Source organism: Zonotrichia leucophrys, chromosome 1 (genome assembly GCF_028769735.1).
Source record: "Zonotrichia leucophrys gambelii isolate GWCS_2022_RI chromosome 1, RI_Zleu_2.0, whole genome shotgun sequence".
Lineage (NCBI taxonomy): Eukaryota > Metazoa > Chordata > Aves > Passeriformes > Passerellidae > Zonotrichia > Zonotrichia leucophrys.
In genome coordinates this window covers 25,315,529-25,340,913 of record NC_088169.1, presented here as the reverse complement: position 1 = coordinate 25,340,913, position 25,385 = coordinate 25,315,529, and the positions used below count along the sequence as shown (strand labels likewise).

The window sequence follows — 25,385 nt, the reverse complement described above, 5'->3', positions numbered from 1 at the left end:
CAAGCATCAGTTAGTGAAGATGAGGATTTATTCAACCTTCCAAGCAGCTGACTTTGGAAATACTAAAAAAGGCTATTAAAAGTACCACTTTTGAATTTCTGTAGCACTTTACAGAGTAACGTGGCAGCAGTCTGTTAATCTAAATCAGTACCAACTAAGGGACAAGTTATGTTTGCAAAGGCTTAAGTTTAAAATTGAGCATTATGCATATACAGCAGTGAGTCCTTGTGCTGGTTTTGGCAGGGGCAGAGTTATTTTTTTTCCCAGTAGCCAGTACAGGATTGTGTTTTGGATTTGTGCTGGAAACACTGTTGATAACCCAGGGATGTTTTCATTCTTACTGAACTGAACTTACACAAAAAATGTCAGGACATTTTTTGCTTGTCACTCCACCCTGCCAGTGAGCAGGCTGGGGGTGAGCAAGGATTTGGGAGAGGACACAGATGGGACAGCTGATCCCAACTGACCTAATGGATATCCCACACTATGGCCTCATGCTCAGCATGTAAGGTAGGGGGCATGGTGGACTGGGGGGTAACGATGCTTGGGGATTGGCTGGGCATCAGCCAGTTAGTGGTGGGCAATAGTTTTCATTTGTATCACTTGTCTTTCTTGGGTTTTATTTATCTATCATCATTATATTATGATTATTATTATCAATACTAATACTATTATAATTTATTGTTATTGTAGTTTATTTCAATTATACTGTTCTTATCCACAAGTTCTCTCACTTTTACCCTTCCAATTTGCTTCTCCCCATTCTGCTTGGGATGTGTGGGGGAGCAAGTGACCAGGTGGGGCTTAGATTCTGGCTGAGGTTAAACCATAACAGTCCTGCAGTCCTTGGTTAAAAAAAAAAATCTTACTGAAATCTGAAGGCAAAGAGAACCTGAGAAAGGAACATAGTTTTTGTCTCTCTTAAATAAATGATGTCTATGAATCTACTGTCAGGCCTTTTCTAAGCTTTTGTTTCTTCCAGTGTAACTTACTTTGCAGCCAGAGTGAATTACAATGAATTGCCCTCTAGAAGCTAAGATTCTTAGGCTCTTTTACTGGTAGGTAAGTGACAGTGAGTAAGTTTTGACTTTGGTAAGTGATACCATTAAGTCCTGGGACAAAGAGAAAAATAAGCCCAACACTGAGGATAATTTTTACCAGCAGCTGTGGCAACAGGATCAAAGATCTAGAAGGAACCATCTGGATTGTCACTGGCAAAATGCCGGCATATGAAATTTGGATGTCTCACAATGAGAAAAGAAATAACTCTGCCTGATGAATGTTGGAGGGAGCAAGCAAAAGTATTTGATCTATTCATCCAATGCTTATGGCATTTTTGTATTTGCACTGCTGTTGTTCGGCAAAATTTCAAGGGGTGAATGCCACTTCCTGAGAAGCTGAATGCCAGCACAAGGACACCCTTATTCCCTCATGTGCATGAACTCACCCTGACTCCTGTGGTGCCAGGGAAGCCTCTGATGCCAGGAGAACCAGCAGGACCAGGATATCCTTTCACACCTGTCAGCCCTTTTGCGCCGATGTCTCCTTTCACACCAGCCACATAGCTGGGATGCCCAGGGGACCCTGGGGTTCCTGTCTTTCCAGGAAGGCCTGGCATTCCCTTGCTACCTGCAGGCAGGGAAGAAGAAAAATAAATAAGGGAAGACTGACATGTAGGCTTGTGTGTAAGAAGTTTTCCTGCTACTGGTCTTCTCAAAAAATGGCACCACAATGTGCTGTACAAGGCAACACACACACACACACACATACAAAGACACACCTACACGCACATCATCCCTCAAAGCTTTCCTTGGGGGTGACTCTGTGAAATGCATCCAGGAGCTCAGGTTCTTCTGTCAGAGACCTTGCTGGGGAGGCTGCAGCCAAGTAGTACAATGAGCAGGGAATGTTTAATTTGGTAGCTGAGAAAAAGCACTAAATGAGAGTTCTGAATGTGCTTGCCTTGTTTTACTATGGCCACTCACCTTTTAAGCCAAAGAATCCCTTTGTGCCCCTTTCTCCAGCATCTCCTTTTTCACCTTTAACTTCCATCATCATGCTGGGCATGAGCTTTGGAGGCTCTCCTGGGGGGCCCTGATCCCCACGGTCACCTGAAGGGTAAAAAGCCCAACCATGTTACAAAATGCTAGTCAGCAGCATGGTCAGAAAAAGTGAACAGAAGAGTTAGGAAAAAGGAATGACCTTGCACAAGCCACAGAAAATCTATTTGCATGAAAAGTAACATGTGTCAATACAACATGGCAGTGGAAGAGTCACGCTTAAGAGAACATGAAAACTGAGTTAAACTTTTGTACATAAAATCCTGGGAGTTGGACCCAGACTCCTCTCTGATAGATAATTTATCTTTCAGTAGATCAGTTAGGAATCATGTTTTTATAAAAAAAAGCCCCAAAATCATGGTTTGTTAAAAAACCCAAGAAGCACAATGGAGAAAGCAGAGAAAAGTAGTTTAGTTCTAGTGCAAAGGAAACTCTCAATCAAAAAGCCTTGGGCAAAAGAAAGTGTTTGGATTTGTGACCAGCTATAGTGTTAATTTTCTTGACTTCATCGGGTGATATCAGTAAATATCCAGAAGAAGGGACCCATACAGACTCTATGAATGTCTTTAGTTCTTTGTGGGGTGCAGAGACAGGCCAGTAACCCAAACTTGTCTCTTATGATTATGCACTGCCTCACATTTCTTCAACAAGAAGTGTATTTGCACTTCTCTTCACAGGGGCTGTTTTCACACGTCTTTTGCTGAGACTGTTGCTGGGACACTGTTCTGCAACCTCTGAATTGCAGACATTTTTGTAAAAAATACCAATCTCAGGGTCCCTAGAAAGAACATTTTGGTCTTGTGGCAAAACATTTATTTAAAGGCAATTGTGTGTAATCAAAAGAGGACTGAGTTACAGTTTTCATTTCACCAACAATAATACCAGCTGAATGTTTGTAACTTTTAAGTTTTTAAAAATATTTGTGACTTTTAACTACGTAATTTTAACTACTTAATTGCCTGTTTTTCTGAATATTTAACTGTCTTTACAGTGCAACTGGAGAAAAATCTAAATATTCTCCCCCAAACATCTTAGGCTTCCTGGGAAAATGCTCTCATGACTTCTGCACATGTCCAGGGGTGCCACTATCTGAGTTCAGATGAGTAATAAGATATTTGTCTCCAGTCTTAAGTGTGTAAAGAAGTAATCTTTCCCTGAGTCTAAAATCCAGGCCTCTTGGCCAGAGGCCCATGTGTGAAATAGGTGGAAGAATGTCTGAGCTATATTTAACATGTGAAAAATGTGTCTTCTTTGTAAAATAGTTCTGCAGATGTGAAGAGCAAACACACCAGTACCACCCATAAGCAAATACCTTTGAAGCCACGGGCACCCTGTGAGCCTTTATCTCCCTGAGCCCCAAATGGGCCAAATTCTCCTTTGATTCCCTTGATGCCTGGTCTTCCTTTTAGGCCTGTCATGCCTTTGAAACCATCAATGCCGGGTGAACCTTTCAAGCCTTTAAGAAAGAAGGGGAAGAGGTGTTACTTCACTCAGATTTCTGCAAATTAAGTAAATATGAACTAACAACACATGACTAAAATGGTATGAAAACTTCAGTGCAGCAGTACCTAGTTTTTGGGTGCCTGGATGCCTACAGCAATCTGTGGGTCTGGAGCAGGCACCCAAGCTCTCTAAGAGGTAGTAGAGCTCCTGAGGTAGCGGGCTCTCAGAAGTACACAAACCTGCCTCAAGTGGCCAAGAAGAGGTGTTGTGGAGATGACCAGAAGTTACTGCCTTCTTCTGAGAGATCAGTACAACCCCTCTCCTAGAGATGAGCTTGAGATATGTACCTAGTTCCACATAAGGCTTGTAGTCAGCCCGGTCTACAGGTAGACATACAAATCATGGGTCTAGGACTGGCTGGTCCTAGCTCACCAAAAATTTCCTATTTCTCATTTCTAAACAAGAGAATGCTGTTTTACATGGGTAATGCCAACAAACAGATCTTAATTTCTCTCAAATGAGAGCTGATCTCAGAGCTAGTCTTTTCCTGTCTTTCCAACTGATGGAACTGCAATATGCATTTTTAAGCATGCTTTGTGCTCAGCTTGGCTTCACGTGGAGTTGAACCCTGTTGAAACTCCCTGTGTGGTGTAGGCAATGTGCATTACACAGTTGTGTTTTCTTGTGGCTGGTGGGTGAGAATCTCACATTCTCAACATAACATCAGTGTCCTAAAGTCACCATTGAGGTCCTGTGTCTGGCATTGCTCAGTTCACTGCTCCCAGCTTTAAAAAACTTTGAAACCAATTTTTAAGGAAACATCTCTTGCATTTCACTGATGACCAACGGGACTAGGACAAGGGTAAGACTTTTAGAGAGAAAACTGTAAATACTGTGTAATTTTTAAAATGAGAAATAAACCAGCCATTGCTCTTCTAAATAGGGCTGCATATCACAAGCTAGCACTGTGCCAAGCCCAACACAGTGGAAAACGGGCAGTGATTTTGGAATGTATTAGGCACACGATCCTAATTCTACTGTTTTAACTAGAGGGAGACCAGCAGATAATATGTCTGGTTCATGTCTGCACAGAAAAGCTTTAATCAAGCACTGCTTTCAAAGCAGCAGTCCAGAGCTCACCTTTATCTCCTGGAAAGCCATCCATTCCACTTATGCCAGGAGGACCAGTCACACCACGTATACCTGGCAGTCCCGTGTGACCCATGTCACCTTTGTCACCAGACAGACCCTTCAGGCCCACGGGGCCAGGAAAACCTTGCTCACCATCTTCTCCCCTAGCACCAGGTGGACCTGTTGTGTAAATGTGAGAACAGGGAGATTAAAAAAGATGATTTCCTACAAGGTAGCTCAAGAGGAGAAAACTGCTGTCCTATCAACTTCATATCAAAGCAGCGAAATCAGGATTTTTTTCATCATAGAACTGCAGAAATGATTGTAAAGATAAAGTAGCTCATCAACATGAACCAGCCTCGCTATCAGTTTGGTTCCACACCCACTTGCAACAGGACCTTCCACTCCTCTTTAATTCAAGAATTAAGCCCCTTTTCCATAAGCCTACACTCATTTGGTGGCTTCCTTTTTCCAGTCTGCCAGCAGCCAGCTCTGACCGGATTTGGCAGGTGGCTACAGAAAGAAAAGCAGCAGCTCTGCCTGAGAAGATCATCCCCAAACTTAACTCTCAGCTGTGGAAACCTTACAGTTGCCCTGCCACAGAGGACTAGCAAGAGGAATGACACAGGACTGCGCTACTTCCTCACCGAGAGGTCCTTGAGAGCCAGGGCCACCATCTGGCCCACGGTTTCCTGGTGGACCTGGGAATCCACGTGTTCCTGGTGTTCCTGGTAATCCCATCAAACCAGGGAGACCTTGTGGCCCTGGATCTCCTTTGGCTCCTGGCGAACCTGGGCTACCATCCGCTCCTAAAAGACCAAAATTATGCATCAGAGAGCATCAAATGAACATGTTTTTATATATTTCCTCTGTGTATATCCTCGGCTTCCAGGGTGTGTTTTGCCTTTGAAAATTCAATGAGAACAGGAAAAGCAAATTAAAGGACTGGTCTTTAGATTTAAAATAATTGATGTTACCACCAATGATCTCAATATTTGCATCAGATAGATTGATTGACTATTTCAAATGAATGATAACGGTTTGGCACCATGTGGATTTATGCAGGTATCTTTCAGTTTTAATCCCAATCTTTCTATTTTAATCCCAAAAATTCTGTTATTCCTGATCTCCCTGTCACATATATATTAGTAATAACTGAATCAAGCAGCTGACTGAACCACTGAAATAATGCTATGTATCTTTTCTAAAATTTTATAGGCAGGAAAAGTAACATTTAAGACAGATGGTGGAATCTGTGTTATTGTTTAGAAATTTTCATGTAAGGTAATTACAAGGCATTTCTGTAAGACTGATACAAATTCTTAAGCAAAAAGGCCCTAAGTTTGACTACATGCACTGGGTGAAAAACTGTGACTCTACCATAAACCAGTAGAGGGTGTTAAGTTTTAAAATGATAATGCCCGTTTTTCATTCAGATGGGAGAAGCAGCAGCATACAAATAGTACATGGCATTTAAAATCCAGGTCAAGTGGATCTCTTTCTCTTTCTTCAGGTTTTACATGAGTGTAGGTCCATTGGCTTGACTGTAGTTTAAAGAGCTTTATAACTGTGGTCATTTAAAGTGGGTTTTCTCAACAACATCATACAGGCTTTAGTTTGCTATTCTGAGTGAAGTGGCAAAGGTGGTATAAATAAATTCCTAGTAATTTAATGTAAAATTTTAAAAATTCCTACTTGTGGAAAAATTCACATGCTATCTGGAACCATTCTGTCAGAACTGGGAAAAAAATCAAGAATAGACAAACTAGTAATGCTTGTTATTTTCACTGTATTTTTGACTATTGAAAACTTAGTTCTACAAAAATGCTTACAAAGAGGGTGCAAAGTCACACCATATTGTATTTTTTCAAACAAAATTGGATTTCTTCCTCTCTTCAGCGAGGTTAGTGATGTTTTCTGCCTTTTCTCAAACTTGTTAAAGGCCACAGAGCTGCTTTCATCCCTTTCACTCACTCTGGGGCTCTACTGCAGGTGAAACCAGCTCTCCTCAATTCAAATAACTCTGAGAAGATGATGCTCTTCTTTATTGATTTTCTTTAAAAATCATGAGAAGGATATCCAAAACTAGTTCCTGTGATAAACCTTGCTCTGAGCTAGTCATACAATTACTACTCCTTTCTCGGTTCCACACAGGGGAATGGGGGTAATCAGCAGTCCTAAATTTAATTATGGGTCCAAATGCAATTGAAACTGTTTAGCAGGGAATGTAAATTCCACATGTGCTTTTGAAAGTCATTTGCAGAGTTGAGAGAGTGAAAAAATCAGATTTTGTGGAAAAACTCTGGTTTCTGCAGGGATTTTAGGATATTTTTCATGGTCTGTGACATAACAAATGAAAAGGAACACCCTGAAATTATAAATAAGTATATAATACTATCTTTTTCTTATTTGTGAGTGCCCAAAAACTGTCAAGGTAAAATAGCTTATTAGTAGTCACCAAACTCTCTGTCCTCTTAGCTAAAATTTACAAATTCAGCACTACTGCAATGTGCTGATCAGCAAAGCCATGCAATACCCAGACATTTTTGGTATGGGAAAAAAAATCTCAGTATTATTGCCGTATGTAAATGAAAATTGAGGATAATAGCAACACCACCATTCCCTTAACTACAGGGAAAAAAATTAGCAGTACATCTAAAAGCAACGAAGATGAGCAAAGTCTGGTTCTCTGCTATCCTCCTGCAGCTAATTTCATGTAGAGCAGTGTGAAGGACAGCCGAGCATAAGCAATGGATCTCCAGAAAGTGTTCAGAGGAGCCAGGCATGCTGGCAACAGCTGCCACAGAAGTGGAAAGACTGGGATATCATCAGGCACTGGGAATTGATAGTGAGGTCATCAGTACCTCTGATGCATCCTAACATGGTCTCTTCCTACTCTCACATCCCTACAACTTTTCTGCATTTGTATCAACTCTTAGGCAAACCTTTCTTAATTAGAAGAAGCTGTTACCTCTAGCTCCTGGTACTCCTTGATCTCCTGGTGCACCTTTCAGCCCTGGGAAGCCAGGGAGGCCGACATCCCCTCGGGGCCCTGCTGCTGCTCCAAAAACGTCACCAGGAAGGCCCTTTGGTCCTGGTGCTCCTGGAGCTCCAGATTTTCCAGTAAGGCCTGGGTGTCCCTGCAGTCCAGGTAGCCCATTTGGGCCTCTGTCTCCCCTGGGTCCAGTGAAACCTATAAATAAAACAGGAACTAGGCATCACAGAGTTCACTACAAATGTTGGAGTTCAAATCCTAGATGTACCAATACGATGTTCCCATCACCACAAATGACACAGTAAGGGCTTCTTGTGCTCTGGAAAACTGGAGCTGGACTGAAAGTTAAGCCCATGCATTGGTGAAAGATAGCATGGAAAACTGCAGGGGATGGCTCCCTGTGGCCAGGGAGCCATTTGGGAGCCCTAATTTAGCAATCAGAGCACTCTGTGGAGCTTACCAGGGAGACAGAGGTTCATGGTCCTGCCCTATGTGGTGGGATAGAATGTAAGAAAATAAAGATGGTGCAGAAGGTAATCTTGCCCCTGAAGAGCTGCAGCTGTACTAACTACCAAAGATTAGGAACAGGCCTGCCCTTGATAGGCCAGAGCTGTGACTAGTAAGGAAAAGTGCTATAAAAGAGTGGGTTAGCTGGTCCAGAGGGTCTGGCGTTTTTGGCTGTGAAGTGTTGGTGGTTGTGAAGAAGAAGGAGTCAGTGCTGTGAGGAGATGCACATGAGAAATCACTGAGAAGTATGAGAGCTTTTGTGTATGATGACTAACAGCCCTATACTGCACAGAGCTGTGTTGTATGATGTGTCCCTTGATACATCAGGACATGTACCAGCTCTTCTTTTGCTTTCTCTGTTGCTACTACAGATGCTGTAGATGAGTCCAGAAAACACTGTCAGGCCATGTGCTGCCTGAGGGCAAAGCACCACCTGGCACTGGATTTGGGAAAGTTTGCAGCACTTTAGAATCTCTGAGGATTTAGGACTTTGAAATCAGATCTCTCAAAAAAATTTCCAGAGAGCTCATAAATTAAGTTGCATCAATGGCTTCTGTAATGGGGTACAGAAAAAAACCCGAACAACTCATTACCAATTTCTCTGACCAAATAAACTTGGTCAACACAGGGAAGTGGTAGTTTCTGGAGGTAATTCCTGTAATTCTTCATGGATTGACTGATGATTTGCGAACATACACACCCACTGCAGCTTCTATGTGCATGCCACTGAATGAATCACGTGTGCAGTGGCACACACAGTGGCTCATTTATACTAATGTTGGAAAGAATTAAATGGAAGTACTAATACTATTATTTTCTTCCTTTCTTCATCATCATTATGAGTAAAATGCTCTTGGAATCTAAAATATCTTGTCATTGAATTTCTTTATGAGAATTTCATGAATTTTTATAATCATATTTATAATTTTGAACAATAAAGCAGAGTGTAAAAGGTTGACATCTATGAAATTTTTCATGATTATGGAAGTTGCAAGAAATACTTCTGGATTTAAGTAATATTTTTGTCTAATGGCTTATTGATTCAATGTAGAAGGGAAGATAAGTGAAAATGTACCTAGAATCAAGTATTTGTGTTTAAGTAACTTCAGTAAAAAGCTCAAAAGTATATAAAGAATGAGTAACTATTTCAAGATACCTGGAGGACCTGGGAATCCTTCCCGACCTGGATCACCTCGTGTACCATTTAGCCCAGGAAAACCCATTGGACCTGGATCACCTGGGAATCCTCTTGCACCTTTTGCACCTTAATTACATAAAAAGAAAGTACAAAAGTGTTATCTGAACAAACAAAACAGAAATGTGCATATAATGTAAAATAGGTACCAGTAAGTATCATCATTATGTGTTTCTGAATGCAAAACTGAAATCTTTAAAAAATAATTAATGGGGCTATACAGTAGCTCTTTACAAGTATTCAAGATCCCAAAACATGGACTAAAAATCTAGGTTAAATGCTTTTACAAACATGGATTAACCTGACTTAAAGACTAATGATATGGAGACTCATAGGGTAAAGATAATTGGTTTCACAGACTTTTGGAGCTTTTCAATATTTTGTAAATTAAGGCTTTTAGATTAAGGTCAAAAGGCAATGTCAAAAAAGAGTGTTCACAGAAATGGGCACAGATGAGATGCTGTAGGAGGAAAAAAATTTTCCTTTCCCTGCTAAACTGATCACAGAACAAGAGCAGACTGGCTTAGATAACCAAGAAGCAGAAATGTAAGGCTAAAGGTTAGATCTAATAATCCTTCAAATTGAATACAAATTAACTAGCCTACTTACTATATTTGTAACATTACAGGTCTAGAGATTTCCTAGTAAAAGAAAGGATGTGCCCTGAAAAAAAAAAAAGGTGTGCCAGTTCTTAAGGCACTGACCTCTTGTTCATACTGATTTTTCTCCTAACAGCTAAAATAATACCTCCTTTCCTTGTGATACAGTATTTGACATTTCAGTAAGGGCAAATATTACTGGTTTTTTTTTAACATGTCAAAACCTGCAAGCATATTGTAGCATTCCTTTGTTATGTTTATAAAATTATATATTTTTTTCCATGCAATAGTTTTATTACATGAGTCTTGTTAATCCACTGTATTACAAGATCAAGATTTTTGGTAAAGTTCTTTGAAAATAATTCCTAGGAAATGCTTTGTTCCACTATGCTCCCCAGCACTTTGAACTTTATAAGGTCCCAGCTCAGGCTTGAAGGTCAACAACATGCTTTAACATTTAAAATGTTGTTGCTTAGCATCACCATGAATTACAACTCATTTATTCATTACTGAAAGCAAGTTTCTCTCCATCCCTGACTATGACAAACCAAGTGAAATATCACCTCGATTTTGATACTTCCTTCCACTTCAGTTTTCTGAAATTTTTATTATTTAACCATGATTATTTGTTGTTTTAACTATCATTTATGAAGGGGAGCAGGAAACATTTTAAATAATGAGAAATAAGGTGCACATAACCAGCCAATGCAGTGTGCATAATATTTCACTGTGCTGTACAGGACTCTTCAGTGCTGTACAGGACAATTTTTTCTCTCCCTTATATGAAAAGTAACTTCTCAGAAAGAAATCAAAAGGAAAATCTTAGGCTTTCAGGTCTCAATGAAAAACTCCCATGTGCCTCTTACCCAAATGGCATATTGGTCTTGTTTCCCATCTGCAATAACTGGCTTTCATTAATTCTGTTCAATATTGCACTAATTAAAAAGCCATGTGAGAGAAAGAAGGTGCAGAGGAAGAAAACATCCACTGCTTACCACATATTTCAGTAAGTCAATACATGATGTTAGCTGGTGATAACATGAGCCAAACAGCAGCATGAAAAAAGCTTTTTATTTTGGCAATGTAGTGTTTGGTTTGCAAATATTTTAGTTGTTTGAGACAGAAAACAGCCTAAAATTTTATTCAACACTAATTGTGTAGACTTTGAGACTCCTGAATAACCAAGATGTTTCTGTGTGTTGCCAGGAATTTCAAAGGAACACAAGGACACGAGGGTGGCAGGCTCTAAAGACAACTCCTTGTTTGATACACTGTGTGCCATGAGCACCTAGGACACTGAGAGACCTGATTGTCTACAGAGGAGCTCCAGGCTGGTTGGGCAGAATGTGAGAAATCTTGTGGATAAACCCCATCACACCAAGCAGACAATGAAAATGGTGTAAAACAGATGCTGGTGCTTTTGTGTTGGTTTGGTCAATGTGGGTAGTAGCAATGATGCTCCAGAGAACACAACTGACACAGCTATGGCAAAAAGAAGCTGTGCAAATGTGTCCTTTTCCTCCCAGGCTTCTGGTTCCAGAACTGCCTCTGGAACTGACTGAAAGGCAGCTACAAACAGAGTTCTGCACTGGGCTCTGCAAGGGGCCCTTCCCAGGTTTTGGGGAGAGAGAGAATGAAAAACAAGTCTTAAAACAAAACAAGCCTTAAAATTACTAAAGCATATAAGCTAACAGAGGCAGAGAAGGATCTGTGAAAGAGCTAGCCAAGAATAGAAAATGTAAAACACATGAAACAGCATTACTTGTGCTACAGCAGTCTTACAGCTGGGAGTTAAATCTGACAAATCTAACTGTACTCACTGAAAGAAAAAACCTTCAAGTTCATATGAATGAAAATAAACAAATCATATTCAGAAAAAAAAATACAAATATTGCAAGGAAAACAAGAAGTTGTGATCCTACCAACAAACTTAGGCACCAGGACTAAGGAAACACAGATAATCTTTCAACTGTGATAAAATTTTTCCTTTTAAGAATCATTAGTCTGTGATAAATCAATTAATAAATCCATCTATGCCATAATAAACCTTGTGCTGAAAAAAAAGAAAGAGCTTGACCTTAAAATATATACTCCAGATCTCTAAACTTGACTAAAGCACAGAAACAGATGCATCAAGAATTTTACATTTACGAAAATCTCAAAGACCCAGTTTCTGTCAGTGTCTTTACAGCTCGTGATAAGGATTTATTGAAAAAGTTTTATTGCTTAGGTGGGGAGTACATAAGTTCATAGGAACTATCAGTGCTGGTCAGACATTCCCCCTTCAAGGTCAGTCATTATGACCACCCAGCACACCCTGCTCATGTGTCTCAATTCCATCTCACACAGTCCCTCAGGCTCTGTCCTCTCCTCTTGGAAGGAGGTTTATCACTGTTGAGTGAAGAACAAGGGTGATGTGTCATATAGACTCTAGGTCTCTTCAGAAGGCAAATCTGAGTTTATTACAATCCCATTCTTTTATACACCATTTCAATACAGGTGGGCCTGATTGGTCATTTCATCAACACCCCATCACACCACTGGCTAATTAAGACACCCTCAGGTAAACATCTTATGAGAAAACAACTGTTTCAAAACAGCAGCTGCAAGATTGTTTTAATTCTTTAATTATCTTAGCCTTCTCAAAACTCCCCAGAACAATTCCTGGGAAAGTTTATCTGGCTTCTCTCTCTCTGATGAAACTGTCGCATCCACAGCTCCCCCTTTTTGTTTAAAGGAGGAGGGGTGTTTATAATCCCTGCAGGGCCCTTTGCTGGAAGGAGAACAAACACAGCTCAGAGATGGGGAACCCCCAGTGGTGGGGAGGCCCAGGATGACCAGAGGGCCCCTCTGGGCTAGGGGGGACCAGCTCTGCAAGGCAGGTGTGTGTGTGTAAACAGATAGATCAGCTGTGTTGTGTCAGACAGCCTGGCCCAGACACTGAGCTGCACCACAGGCTCTGGGATCACACTTGCTGAAGGAATTCTGTACATGACTTGAAAGGGAACAGTGAGAAGGATCTGCCACAGTCCTCCATCAAATCCTTTCATCACCTTGCTCTCAGAGGACAGGATTTGCCTTGTGAGGTGTGCAGTCAGCTCTGAGAGCTCAGTACACTCTCTAGCACCAAACCTGTAGACTCTGTATACTCTTACTTGCATGTGGAGAATTGCAAACAGGCTGTCCTTTCTGCCTTCTGCTTCGTGGCAGGCTTAGTTCAGGAATGTGAAGTCACCTGGGCTGCTCACTGCTTAGATCTCTCTGGCAGGGTCAGGTTCATCCTGTGTTCCAAAGTAATTTCTAAAACTTGCTGTCTGCTAAGGCTCAGTTATAACTGATACGGCAAGATACCCTTCAAATGCAGTGTATGTGGGAAACCCAATATGGGTAAAGGCAAAACATTACCTGTGGCTCCTGGCAATCCTGGCCTTCCTTGGGATCCCTTTGGTGGCCTTACACAGCCTGCACCTGCAAACAAAAAAACCAAGTTAGTCACGCTATATGTGCTCCTGTGCTGTCTCTCCATGTCTCTGGAGTCTGCAGTCAAGACAGTTTCATTAAAACAGGTGAAGGAAATTAACAAGCAAACTCCTAATTTGAAAAGAAATTTTATTTTTCATTAAAAAAAAAAGTTGGCTATGTGTGGCATTTTCAGGGGAGCACTCAAGGTGATCTCCACCCCAAGAGCTGCTCTTCTGCCTGTTTTACAGGGGTTATGGTGGCAGGTCCAGTTGGACCAGCACAGAAAGGGTAGTCCAGACTACTGCATTTTTCAGAATAAGATATATGCTTTGTTTCCCTGTGGGTGGTTTATACCCATGAAGCAGTCAAGTTAATTTTGGTAAAAATCTAAGGGTTTTTTCTCATATGTCACATTGGACTGAAAATCTTCACTCAAAGTTCTTCTTCCAAAAAATTGCTAAAATTTTCTTGGGCACCTAATTTCTGGTACTGTTTTTCTAGATTGCACAGTAATCATACAATAAACACTCAAGAGTGATGAAATAAAAAATTTCTGAATAGAGCCAAAAGTGCAATAATTTTGGAAAATGTTCAATTTGATTATTTTGTTTAGAGCTACATAAAGAATATGCATAGTTATTTGTGACCTGAAGTTCAAACAGTTTACAGCCAAGAGCATCCAAAGCAGTCATCAGAAGAAAGTATCAACCCATAAAAGCAGCATAATACTAAAAAGATATTCAAGCCATGTATATGTACAGTACCTGACCATATTGGTTCAGTTCCATCTCCTCTAGGAAAGTCTTCAATGACCTGCCCACAGTCTGTGAACAAAGAATTATAAAACACAGTTATTATCTAAAAGAGCAAAATTGCAAAAAGACAAAAATGTTCTCAATTCTAACCAAAATGCCTATAAAACCAGCAGATAATGTATTCTCTTATGTATTATGCACACATACGACACAAATCCACTATCCACACATTGATTAGATCCAGGCCTAAAACCTATCCTGTCCACGTTAGGAGGCTGTCCCCTGCACTGTAAGGCTGACATACGCTTACTTTAGCTTTAATATTCTGCCAGGCTTCTTAAAGTGGAGGAATAAAACTCTGCGCTGGAGCACTTCTGAATTTAGCCCAGGCATTGCTAGCTTGGAAGGGACTTGAAAAGCTGCAGAAATGCTATGAGGAGCTCTGAATGGTGGAAACATGATTTTCTGTGGTAAATTAAAAGATTATGTTGGATGGGAAAAATCAGAGAAAACCACCTGTGGGATTTCCAATGGCAGCACATTGCTCCATTACCTCTAACTGCTTGAAACCTGAAAAATGTTACTTGCTGGCACGAACACATTAATTCATGTTATTTCAAAACATGACATGAAACTCCTGGACTTCTGAAGTATCTCCTTTTTTACGGTTTCTGGACAATACCAGCATTTCCTTTTACCCCACATAACCCCCACCAAGCTGTCCCTTTTCAACAGTGTGCAGGATTAATGCTGCACAGAACTCAGAGCTGATCTCCCATGGCTCTGATGTAGGACAGAGTTGTGTCTCTTACCTAGCTGGCCAGGCTCCCCTGGCAGACCAGGCAGACCTGGAGATCCTGGGCTTCCAGCTTGTCCTTGGTCACCTGGAGGTCCCCGGAAGCCTTTTGGACCAGGAAATCCTTCACCTGGCGGGCCTGCTTCTCCTGGAAAGCCCTTTGGGCCTAATTCTCCTGGATAACCAGGATCACCAGGGAAACCTCTGAGAGAATCACCCTGTGGGAAGTGAACAGAGGTGGTCACTCCTGACTTTGCTGAGAAACAACTCCAACAGTTGAACTGCTCTCATGAACAACATCTTATAGGCAGTAATTTCTCAAGTGTTGTATCCCAGCTCTTTTAATCAACACTGAAAGTAAAGTATTTTTGAAATAACCTGACTTTAATGTAGACCACATGGCAGTAAGGGCATTAGAGAAGTGCTTCTTGAGGGAACATTCCCCTAAAAATGCTGGCCCATGAAAAGCACTTGGGCAATATAAATCAGTGTTGTGGAGGGGCTCCTGGTCCTTCCTGAAAAGCTCTAAGTTGATTTGGGGAGATGAAATGCATTGTTAGAGATGTTCCATTGTGGCATTTACTTCTGAGAAAAGCTGACATAAAAATGCACCCAAAAGATTTTTTCTCTGTCTGCACCCCCAGTGATATTTCTACACTACTGAATCAACATTTTACAAACATCATTAGAGAATGCTTTTCTATCTTCAGAAGCAATATAAAGTACCATCTTCACTGGTAGGAAAAGTACTGTGGTCTAGAGTGCCTAGTATAGCTCTTGCCCATCTTCAAATATGATCTATGAGTGTCCCAGTGGTTCAAAACATCATTTATGATGAACCACAGGAATTCTTCTTGCAAGGTATTTAATTTTGCCTATAGAAGGAAGTTAAAAAATGAAAAAAGACTACATGTGTAATTTCTAGATAGCTACAGTTAGTTAGGTGAATTGCTATCAAGCAATACGATGACATAATGTATATTTTAAGAACATAAAATTGTAGTAATTTTGCTTTTCTTCAACACAGTTGTACCAAAGTTATTGAAATTCAGTCACAAAGAATCTCAGACTCTACTGAAGGAGTTACTAATAAACCATATACTACCATTTGTTGTTTAAGTAAAATGGGAATAAAAGTGAAAGATTTTCTAAAAAGCCCTGAGAGTAAACCTGATGCTTAATTTATCAATAACCAGCAAACCCAGTCTAGTTTTGAATCATTATCTGTGAAAGAAGGACAGGCTGGTGATCACAACTCCTCAGAATTAAGTGCATGAGTAGCTGGGTCTGGTGTGTTTGCTGTATTTGCTGCTTACCGGAAGGCCAGGCTGTCCTGGTAAACCATCCAATCCATCTCTGCCTGGGAAACCATCCTCACCTCTGATTCCAGGCAGCCCAGGGTCTCCTCGGATCCCTTTGGTGCCTAAAGAAGACGTCCCATTGTGAGACCAATCTTTCATTAATACTACAAATAATAGGAAAAATACAGGTGATAAGAATTTTCACTCTACCTTTTGTAGTTATGTGTAAAGAGTCTCCCTTTTCTCCTTTCCTTCCAGGAAATCCAGCTGGACCTGAATATCCCTGGTGTTACATACATTAAAAAAACCCAAAACAAATGAGAACTGCTTAAGAAGTAAGTATCAAGATTTGCACTTCTACTGTACTGCTCAAACAACAATAAAAAAAGCCTCCTTAAATTTTACTTCTTTCCTGTTACTTTCCATGAATGATTTCCTCTTCAGTATTCCCATTCTTCTGCAGAACCTTTATTAGTATGTTCTATCAAGGACAGGGTCTCTATGGCATGGTGGAGGAGATTCTGCATGAGGATGGATTGGCACACCTCTGCCTGAGTGAGTCTGGCCTGAATGAGCCAGAGTCCTGCAGGACTGCTAGGTGACTGCAGGACTGCTGCTGCAGAACTGCACTGGAGAAAACATGGTGAATTACTCAGTGTTAGCCACTAAACAAAATGCCCCAAGCAACTCTTTGTCACCTTGGGAAAACCTTACGGTTCTACTGATGTGCAATTCCTCCTGTGCACCACTCCCAAGGAGAACAATCTTGCAGCTGGCAGAGGATTGTGATTCAAGCACTGTTCTGGGGCTGAAAAGCAACATCACCTTCATTTACCAGACAATAACTTGGGCATAGAGGGATTAAATGATCAAATCACTTAATCAAATCACAGATTGGTGGTAAGGCTTTGGTTAGAAGGGAGGGCTGGAGGTCTCTGGCCCAGCCCAGCACCTGGACACAGAGCAGGTTGTCCAGGGCCTTGCCTAGCCATGCACTGAAAATCTCCAAGGAGGAAAACCTTCTCTCTTGCAAAGACAAACTGTGGGGAAGCTAAAGACCAGTCTCTGGTATTCTTGATTCCTTGGCACAATGCTGGAACCTCGTCCTGAACAGCCCATCTGAAAGGGAAATTTCCAGCTGCTGGCCAAGAGCCTGGCAATCCCAGAACCAAATCCACATCCATGGCAGGTGCCAAGGCCCAAAGGTTACAGAGCCATTTACTAGTGATTGTTTTATGCCATTTAGCTTTAGTTCTGAATAATTACACTCATGCTCACTAAAATATAAGCCGTGCATGTCAGGATTGCCTCAGCCACTTCTTACTGAATTCCAGGACAGACACTGAATGAAAGAGATGTACCTGATAAATTTATTTTTTGTTTAAAATACCCCTGTGCCAGATATTATTTAAAAGTGTGGTTTTGGCACCACTGTATTTTATTGACATTCTGGGTGAAGAGCATGTATAAAAACTATCTCAGCTGCAGGTCACCACAACAGTGCAAGTTTGCACTTCTGTTAGTCAAAAGAGTGAGATTAATTTTGATTATAAGCATTCTGCTTTACCTGGGACATTTTTGAAAGCTGCATTTTAATGTGACTGAAACCAATCTCTACTCCATGGTAAAGTCATTTCTTTTGGATATTGATTTTTTTCAGGCCAAAAGAAATCTCAAGAACTTAAAATAACATTGCACTAATAGCATGATCTTCACATTGCTGTTTTTTTAATCAAAATTTAGTTGTTATGTATAATACAATTTAGCGCAGAGGTATTTTCAAAATATTTTACAGCTGCTTCTAATTTCTCTTTCTCCACATAAAAAAGAATCCTTTTGCTTGGGATAAAACTTCATTTTCATTAAACTGACATAGATCTCATCAAGATTCATTGTATTTATCATCCACATATGTAGCTTGTTGAATATTCTTAAAAAATTATGGAGTGATTTTTGCTCCAGAATATGGACCAAGAATATATAAGATACATTGTTTTACTTTTTGAATTTGCTGTGCTCTGTCTGTACATGTTTATACTTCCCTCTGTTCTACAGTAACTTAAATTCTGGGATGAAGAATCTCAAAAGCAAAAAAGCTTTGTAGAAATTACAAAGTTTTAACCAAAGTATCAATATTATATTTTTGGAAATATTTCTGTCAATTTTTTTTTGTGACTTCTAGAAAGTCATAAAAGTATTTTGAATTTTCACAAAAAATCTACCTTTTCTGGTTTTTTTTTTTTAATAGAGCCAAAATAATGTAAAAGTTTATTGTATTATTTTTTAATTCTAAAAAATTCCAAACTTTAGATAGTTGTGAGTGAGTGAGCTTGGCTTTTTTAATGTCCAGAAGAGCCTAAAATACTAACTGAAACCAGTCAGATTTGCTCTGACATCTTTGGACTTCACAATGGTATGCAGCGATAGGAAAAGAGAAATGGTTTTATACTGATGGACAGTAGGTTTAGATTAGATATTAGGAAGAAGTTCTTTACTGTAAGGGTGCTGAGCCCCTGAAGCAGGTACATAGACCCAGAAGAGCTGTGGATATCCCACCCTGGAACTGTTCTAGGCCAAGAACACCTGGATGGGGTTCTGAGCAACCTGGTCAGTGGAAGGTGTTCCATCCCACGGCGGGGGTTTGGAACTGGGTGATCTTTAAGGCCCCTTCCAACCAAAAGCATGCTTTGATGCACAAAATCAGCGTCTGGGTCAGCATTACAAAGGACTTATTCTAAAATCTTGAGTGACGTGGCTGACTGAAGCCAGTTCTGCCTGTGAGGAGCCACGATGCAGTGAGCACACCACATAGTACAGCTCCTCTATGTATCACCCACAAACAAGCTGTTATGAGCCCTTTCCTCTGTGCTATTGAACAGTGCTTTTTAGAAAGACTATATTGTGAACAAGAACCTTACATTTAAGCAGTTTAACATGTGCATCCTTTAAGCAACAACCTTACATTACTACTGGAGTTGTTTTCCTTCTAGATGGTCAGATCACACTCAACACAGCAGCTTGAAAGGGTTCTGCTTTCTTCAGATAGAGGGTGGACTTTGGTTTATGGGGAAATCTTTCACTCTCCCCAAATTTTTTTATTTTCACTTCCATTCTAGCACCTTGTAGGAAGGAAGGAAGGAAGGAAGGAAGGAAGGAAGGAAGGAAGGGAGGGAGGCAGGGAGGAAGGGAGGGAGGAGGGAAGGAGGGAGGGAAGGAAGGAGGGAGGGAAGACAGGAAGGCAGGAAGGAAGAGAAAATAATATTTTTCACCATTTTTCCATGGAGAATAGCTTAGCTTGAGGTTTTGGATTTTTTTTCATATAAAATTGGCATATAAAACTAAGGCATATAGAACTAAGCAATAAAAAAACTCCAACGATCTCACTTTTGCTCCAGGGAAGCCAGGAAGACCATGCGGTCCTTGATCACCAGGTTCTCCTTTGCTCCCAGGCTGGCCAGGGGTTCCTGGAAAGCCAGGAGGGCCACGGGGGCCAGTAGAGCCCCTTCTGAGTTCCTCACCCAAAAGGCATGTAGTGCAATCCCCTTCTTCACCTAAGGAAAAATTTGGAATGAGAAGAAAGAAAGCTCTATCAACAACAAATAGATGTGCAGCTGTATCCATCTTACATATAGACGTGAGAATATTTGAGCAGTTTCTCAAATACTTGAGAAAATGACTCCTTTTTTTCCTGACAAGAATCCAACACAACATTTCTTTGTCACATTGGCCCCAGATCAAATTCATCAGTCCTCATGCACGTCACAGTTCAATAAACCCAGACTGAACACACTGGGGCTTTAGATAATGCATAACAGCAGATCATCCCTTGAGTTATCTGTTATAACCCACCTTTAGGTCCTTTTTGTCCTCTTGGCCCAGGGAAACCTTGCACACCATATCTACCTGGTGTTCCCTCTCGTCCTTTTAATCCAAAGAGAGGACCTAGAAGTTTAATTTAATAAAAATATAAATTCATCTACTGTGGATTTACTCTTTTTCTCTTTCATTCCTATTTCTTTGAGCTGCAACACATTTTCCCCTGTTTCTCCTAATGTCACTTCCTGTCTAACCCAGCCTGCTATGATGTACTCCCTTCTCTCTTCCTCTCTCCATCTTCTGACAGCTTCTCACACTCATTCTCAGCAACTTCCATCTGTTGTGGCAGACAATCCTCACCATTCTTTGCCCTCTCTAACACTGAAATCCTCCTCTCAGCCCAACCTACTCTGCATTAGCACAAATAACCTTCTCTGGATCACCTCCTGCACATCCTTTCCTCCAGTCTTTCAAATGTTGCCAGGACTGTCTAAAAATCATACAAACATTTTCTTCACTGATGAGTGTACACGACTTCTTTGTGTGTCCTCCCCACCTCTCATTTAATTTTCATTTCATTTCATTTCATTTCATTTCATTTCATTTCATTTCATTTCATTTCATTTCATCTCATTCTGCCAATGTCTCACCTTGCCCTGCCAGCAGCTGTCTTTAAAATAATCAAAGATGTTCCTGAGAGCTCTCATCATCTGTTTTAGCACTTACCAGGGGCTCCAACGGGACCAGGTGGACCACGAATTCCAGGTGAGCCATCCTTGCCTGGAAGCCCAGGCGGTCCCGCAAAATAAGCAGGAGATCCAATTTCACCCTTTTCACCTTTTGGTCCCATTTCTCCAGGCAAGCCTGGCTTATCCCCATCCGCTGAAACAGAACCAGGGAAGAAGTTCAGAGCAATTCCTTTGCTGCCCAAAGAGCTGTGATGTAACAGAAGAGAAAGTTCATACAATTGCATCTAACATGCAAGGAAAAATGGACATGCTTAGCATGGAGCAAAAATGGTAACTGCACTTTTCACTTGAGCACATCAATAGCAGTTACAGAAACAAGGCTCTGTCATCGTCTCTATTTCAGTAGTTTTGCAAGAGTCCCACTGGTCCAAAGGAAAATGCTCCTCCCATTCTTTGCCCCCCCAGTTATTATCTCCTACTCTGCACTCTGTTTCACATGATCACTACAAAGATTTTCCCCACTGTGACCCTGTATCAGTCAAACTTGCTATAAAGTTAAGCTATTACAACATGTATTGCTGGCATTACCATCAGAAAATCCAGGAAGACCAGGCAATCCACGATCTCCCTCATCTCCTCTGTCTCCTGGGAGTCCAGAAGCGCCTGGGAAGCCTGGATCACCTCTTGCACCTGAAAGACATCCCCAGTTCCACAAACTGTGTTAGTATGATACTGCTCTTTGTAAAAAAGCAAATATTAGAATCTTCAATTGCTTTGGAATAGTAGAGTTTACAACAGTTTCTAAAATGTAGCTTTAGACTGACAGGAGTGGTGTGGAGCCACCAAGCCCAGGAAGCAGCATAATATCTTTCACCTTTTACTAATATGCAGCTTGAGCTACATTGCTCCTGGGAAGCACAGCAGAGCAGCTTCCTGAGGAGAGCCCCTCTTTTTCCTACAGGGAGTTTCTGCTGTAACAGATGTGTGGTATGTGAGCTTTCCTTTGCTTCCCACTACCAAAAGCATCTGGGCCCAGCCCAGCTACTGCCTGCAGAAAGTATCATACTCTTGTCAAAGATCAGTGATAGTAGAGGACAGGTGGTGTCTTCAGCCCTCTGCCTGCTTCTTTCTCTCTCTACACAGTCCCTCCTGCTTCTAAAAGGTTGGCAGGGTATCCAGGGTGATCTGATGTTTTGGGCCTCTTGCCCCCTTTCTCTGGGAGGAAGGGAGCCATTCACCGCTAGTCTCTCTGGCTTTCAACAAGACTAGTAAACTCTGTGGTATGAGGACAAAGGCCAAGGCAATGGCATGTGATCACTCTTGCTGTTTGCTGGCACCTTCCCTTGAATAGTTTTGGCCTTGGCCAAATCACCTTTTATGTGTTTCTAGTCTGGCCATGCAGAGCCACCACAGCTCTGCAGAACAGCTGACACTGGGTGCTACAAGCACAGTGAAAAGATCGCAAAGGAAATTTGTCAATTCTAAAAAGGAAAAAAATACTCTTCTATTCCTCAAGGCTTTTTTAATGTGTGGGTCCTTCTTTTCTTTTCTTTTCTTTTCTTTTCTTTTCTTTTCTTTTCTTTTCTTTTCTTTTCTTTTCTTTTCTTTTCTTTTCTTTTCTTTTCTTTTCTTTTCTTTCTTTCTTTCTTTCTTTCTTTCTTTCTTTCTTTCTTTCTTTCTTTCTTTCTTTCTTTCTTTCTTTCTTTCTTTCTTTCTTTCTTTCTTTCTTTCTTTTTCCTTTCTTCTTTCTTCCTTTCTTCCTTTCTTCCTTTCTTCCTTTCTTCCTTTCTTCCTTTCTTCCTTTCTTCCTTTCTTCCTTTCTTCCTTTCTTCCTTTCTTCCTTTCTTCCTTTCTTCCTTCCTTTCTTCCTTTCTTCCTTTCTTCCTTTCTTCCTTTCTTCCTTTCTTCCTTTCTTCCTTTCTTCCTTTCTTCCTTTCTTCCTTTCTTCCTTTCTTCCTTTCTTTTTCTTCTGTCTCTCTATAAAACGACAAGAATGCTCTCTGCTATGCTGCCACTACTGTGCTTTATCCAAAGTCTGAAACAGGACACAGAAGACAGACTCCCATTCTTCCTTTTGCTGGACAACAAAGTCACACGCTTTTTTGCTTCTTCTCTGTGGATACAGGCATGCATAGAAGCCTTTTGTATAGCAATCCAGCTCAGCAGGAGAGACAAAGAAACCACCTGCCTGCAGAAAGGTGATTAGGACACTCTCTTGGAAGGCAATTACAGCTTCTGGAACACTTTAGCAAACACATTTTTTTTAGGAGTTGAATTCTCAGAATATCATGCTTTTGATCTATGCAGAAGGCAGTAAAACAGCTGAGATAAACAATGAGAGCAAAGAAGATGTACCTTTCCTCGGGATGCGGGAAGGGAAATAGGAATCTGGCCCTGGAGGACCCATCTCGCCAGGCTCCCCCTGTCAACAGAAGTTGAAGTATCACTCCCAAGCACATTGTTATAGAGAATTTCTTTAAAAATGAAAAGGTATCCCCTTGAAACACAAACCCCCAAACTCCCAAAGGCACTGACACAACATTTAAGAAACCTCAAAGATACCGAATTAACAAACCACATAACTGGTTCTACAATGGCAACAGACACAATTGCTACTACATGATGACAGAAAAGGAAAGAAGGCAAAATGACAATCTGACTTATTGCTTCTGGCAAGTCAAAGTAAAGCAGTACCTTGCTTCCTCTGGGACCATGGCCACCAGGTGGACCATCATATCCTGGAATACCCTGTAATACACATAAAAACAATTGACTTTTCCTTTATCAGAGAGAGTCTTAAATTATCTGGTCTGTAGCAATTCCTGTAACACCAATAAGGTTCCTTGTGGTTTGCTGTCTTGGACCAAGCCTAACTCTTGGCAAAGGCCAGAGGGACCTGCTGTGCTGCAGGCTCTGTCACCCTGGCAGTGCTGCAGATGGAAGGAGCACCTACACTCACACCATTCCATTAATGCAGTAGGGTGCAGGAGGAGAAAAGGGGATCCCCTCCATGCCAGTTGACCCTGAGACACATGGGCTAGGCAGCCAGACCACAGCAGCCTGCTGCAAGAAAACTGAACAAGTCAGAAGCATTACAAGTAGACATATTTTCACTGGAATGGGAACAGTGAGCAGTGAAATAGCACTGAAGTACACAGGTGCTTTTTGCTCTTTTCCAGGTGGCTGGAGACTGTTTGGCTGAAGAAGGGATGAATGAGAAGAACTCAGAAGCAGATGGATTTCAGGGATGCTGACCCAGATGAGATCATCTCTTCTGTGTGCTTTACTCAGCTCTTTGACAACTTTTGTTCTCTACAGGAAATATTTATATGTACTCTGGAAAGAGATGGTGTTAAAAATGTGTGCTTTTAGTAGAAAACAGCGGCCAGATCAACAACAGATGTCAATTAACACAGTAGTTTTGTATAATTCACACTTATTAGTCAGTTTTTTAAAATCTCAGTATCCCTCAAGTTTTACAGTGGGTACAACTCTTACCCAGAACTTCAGTGTTAATAACCAGCTCTGTAAGTCACTCTTGAAGTAGGTCTGAAGCACCAGAAGAACCACAGCTCTCAATCAGATGCCGCAAACCCGATCACGTTTCAGAGGCTTTTCCATAATGGCAAGTGTGCATCTCACCATTAGAAAAAGAGCCTCTTGATTATCAGGTGTAAAATCTCTTTACACTAGGTGGAGCTGGCGGTCTAAAAGCAAAGCCAGCAGCTTCCTGCTCAACTGCAGCTTCATCTGTGCGCTAGCAGGACCTAATCATCCTTCTTTCTTTCTCAAGAATAAAATCACTCAAAAATCAGCAAAAAGGAGGTTGTGAATAGCACATGGAGCAGGGTGTCCCCTCTCACACATACATTATACAATGACAGTCCATCCAAACCAATGTACCTTCTGCTACAATTATTGCCAAGATTCATCTTCAAAAAGGAGCAGCCACTGCTCACTTCTGACTGGAGCATGAACCCATGTTAAGGTCAACCAGTGGGCTTTAATGGGTTTTGCATCAGCCTCTCCATGTATGCATTACTAATAGCAATTCCCTTCCACACCACCAGACTGAATAGCTGTGCAAATGTTATTTTTCAGATTTAGTGTACTTTCATGTCCCATGTGTTTCATGTTATTATTGTTATGCCTTGGTGGCAGCACAAATCCTTAAACAACTAAAGATGGCAAAGCATGGAAAAATCGTGCATCCCACAGCTATTTACCTCATGGAAGTGATTTCTAATGCTGACTGAAGAAGCCTTTTTTCTGAGACCAAACAGAAAGTCTCTGTCTGACAGAATGCTATTTTAAATATTTGGGTGTGTTTCCATGGGGACAGAGATTAAACTGGTATATTTATCAGTTTCCATCTCTTCTCTCTTTGTGATATCCAAGATAACCGTACATTTCAAACACATCTGCAGAAAGCTATTCAAAAAAGCTTCTGCTTGTAGCAAGAAAATGACAGAAATCATAATCACAGTAATTAGAACAATGAAAGTTGTACTTCCCTGTAATGGTCTCAAAAGATGCCCATGGTTTAAGCAAAGCTGGACTTTAATCATAGAGTAATTTTTTTGCCTCACTGATGAGAAAAATAACTGACCCAAAATTAGAATGATGGATGAACCAG

At 41.0% G+C, this 25,385-nt stretch overlaps 1 protein-coding gene and 1 long non-coding RNA gene across 2 annotated transcripts in view; one reads left to right on the top strand and one right to left on the bottom strand.

Moving 5' to 3' along the window:
• COL4A2 (collagen type IV alpha 2 chain) overlaps positions 1–25,385 on the bottom strand; it is a 143,255-nt gene that overhangs the window by 14,075 nt on the left and 103,795 nt on the right. The window contains exons 17-34 of the mRNA XM_064708978.1: positions 23,444–23,497; positions 23,105–23,171; positions 21,338–21,439; positions 20,787–20,942; positions 20,094–20,186; positions 19,629–19,795; positions 16,455–16,527; positions 16,260–16,366; positions 14,960–15,161; positions 14,157–14,216; positions 13,336–13,398; positions 9,293–9,400; positions 7,606–7,827; positions 5,282–5,443; positions 4,644–4,814; positions 3,373–3,516; positions 1,986–2,111; positions 1,448–1,629 (exon numbers count right to left, since the gene is read on the bottom strand). Coding sequence (XP_064565048.1) covers positions 1,448–1,629; positions 1,986–2,111; positions 3,373–3,516; positions 4,644–4,814; positions 5,282–5,443; positions 7,606–7,827; positions 9,293–9,400; positions 13,336–13,398; positions 14,157–14,216; positions 14,960–15,161; positions 16,260–16,366; positions 16,455–16,527; positions 19,629–19,795; positions 20,094–20,186; positions 20,787–20,942; positions 21,338–21,439; positions 23,105–23,171; positions 23,444–23,497 — 2,259 coding nt within the window. The remainder of the gene's footprint in view (positions 1–1,447; positions 1,630–1,985; positions 2,112–3,372; positions 3,517–4,643; positions 4,815–5,281; positions 5,444–7,605; positions 7,828–9,292; positions 9,401–13,335; positions 13,399–14,156; positions 14,217–14,959; positions 15,162–16,259; positions 16,367–16,454; positions 16,528–19,628; positions 19,796–20,093; positions 20,187–20,786; positions 20,943–21,337; positions 21,440–23,104; positions 23,172–23,443; positions 23,498–25,385) is intronic.
• Positions 334–25,385, top strand: LOC135445877 (uncharacterized). Its single transcript, XR_010439629.1, has 3 exons — positions 334–510; positions 16,503–16,579; positions 23,929–25,385. It is a non-coding gene; the product is annotated as an uncharacterized LOC135445877 (long non-coding RNA).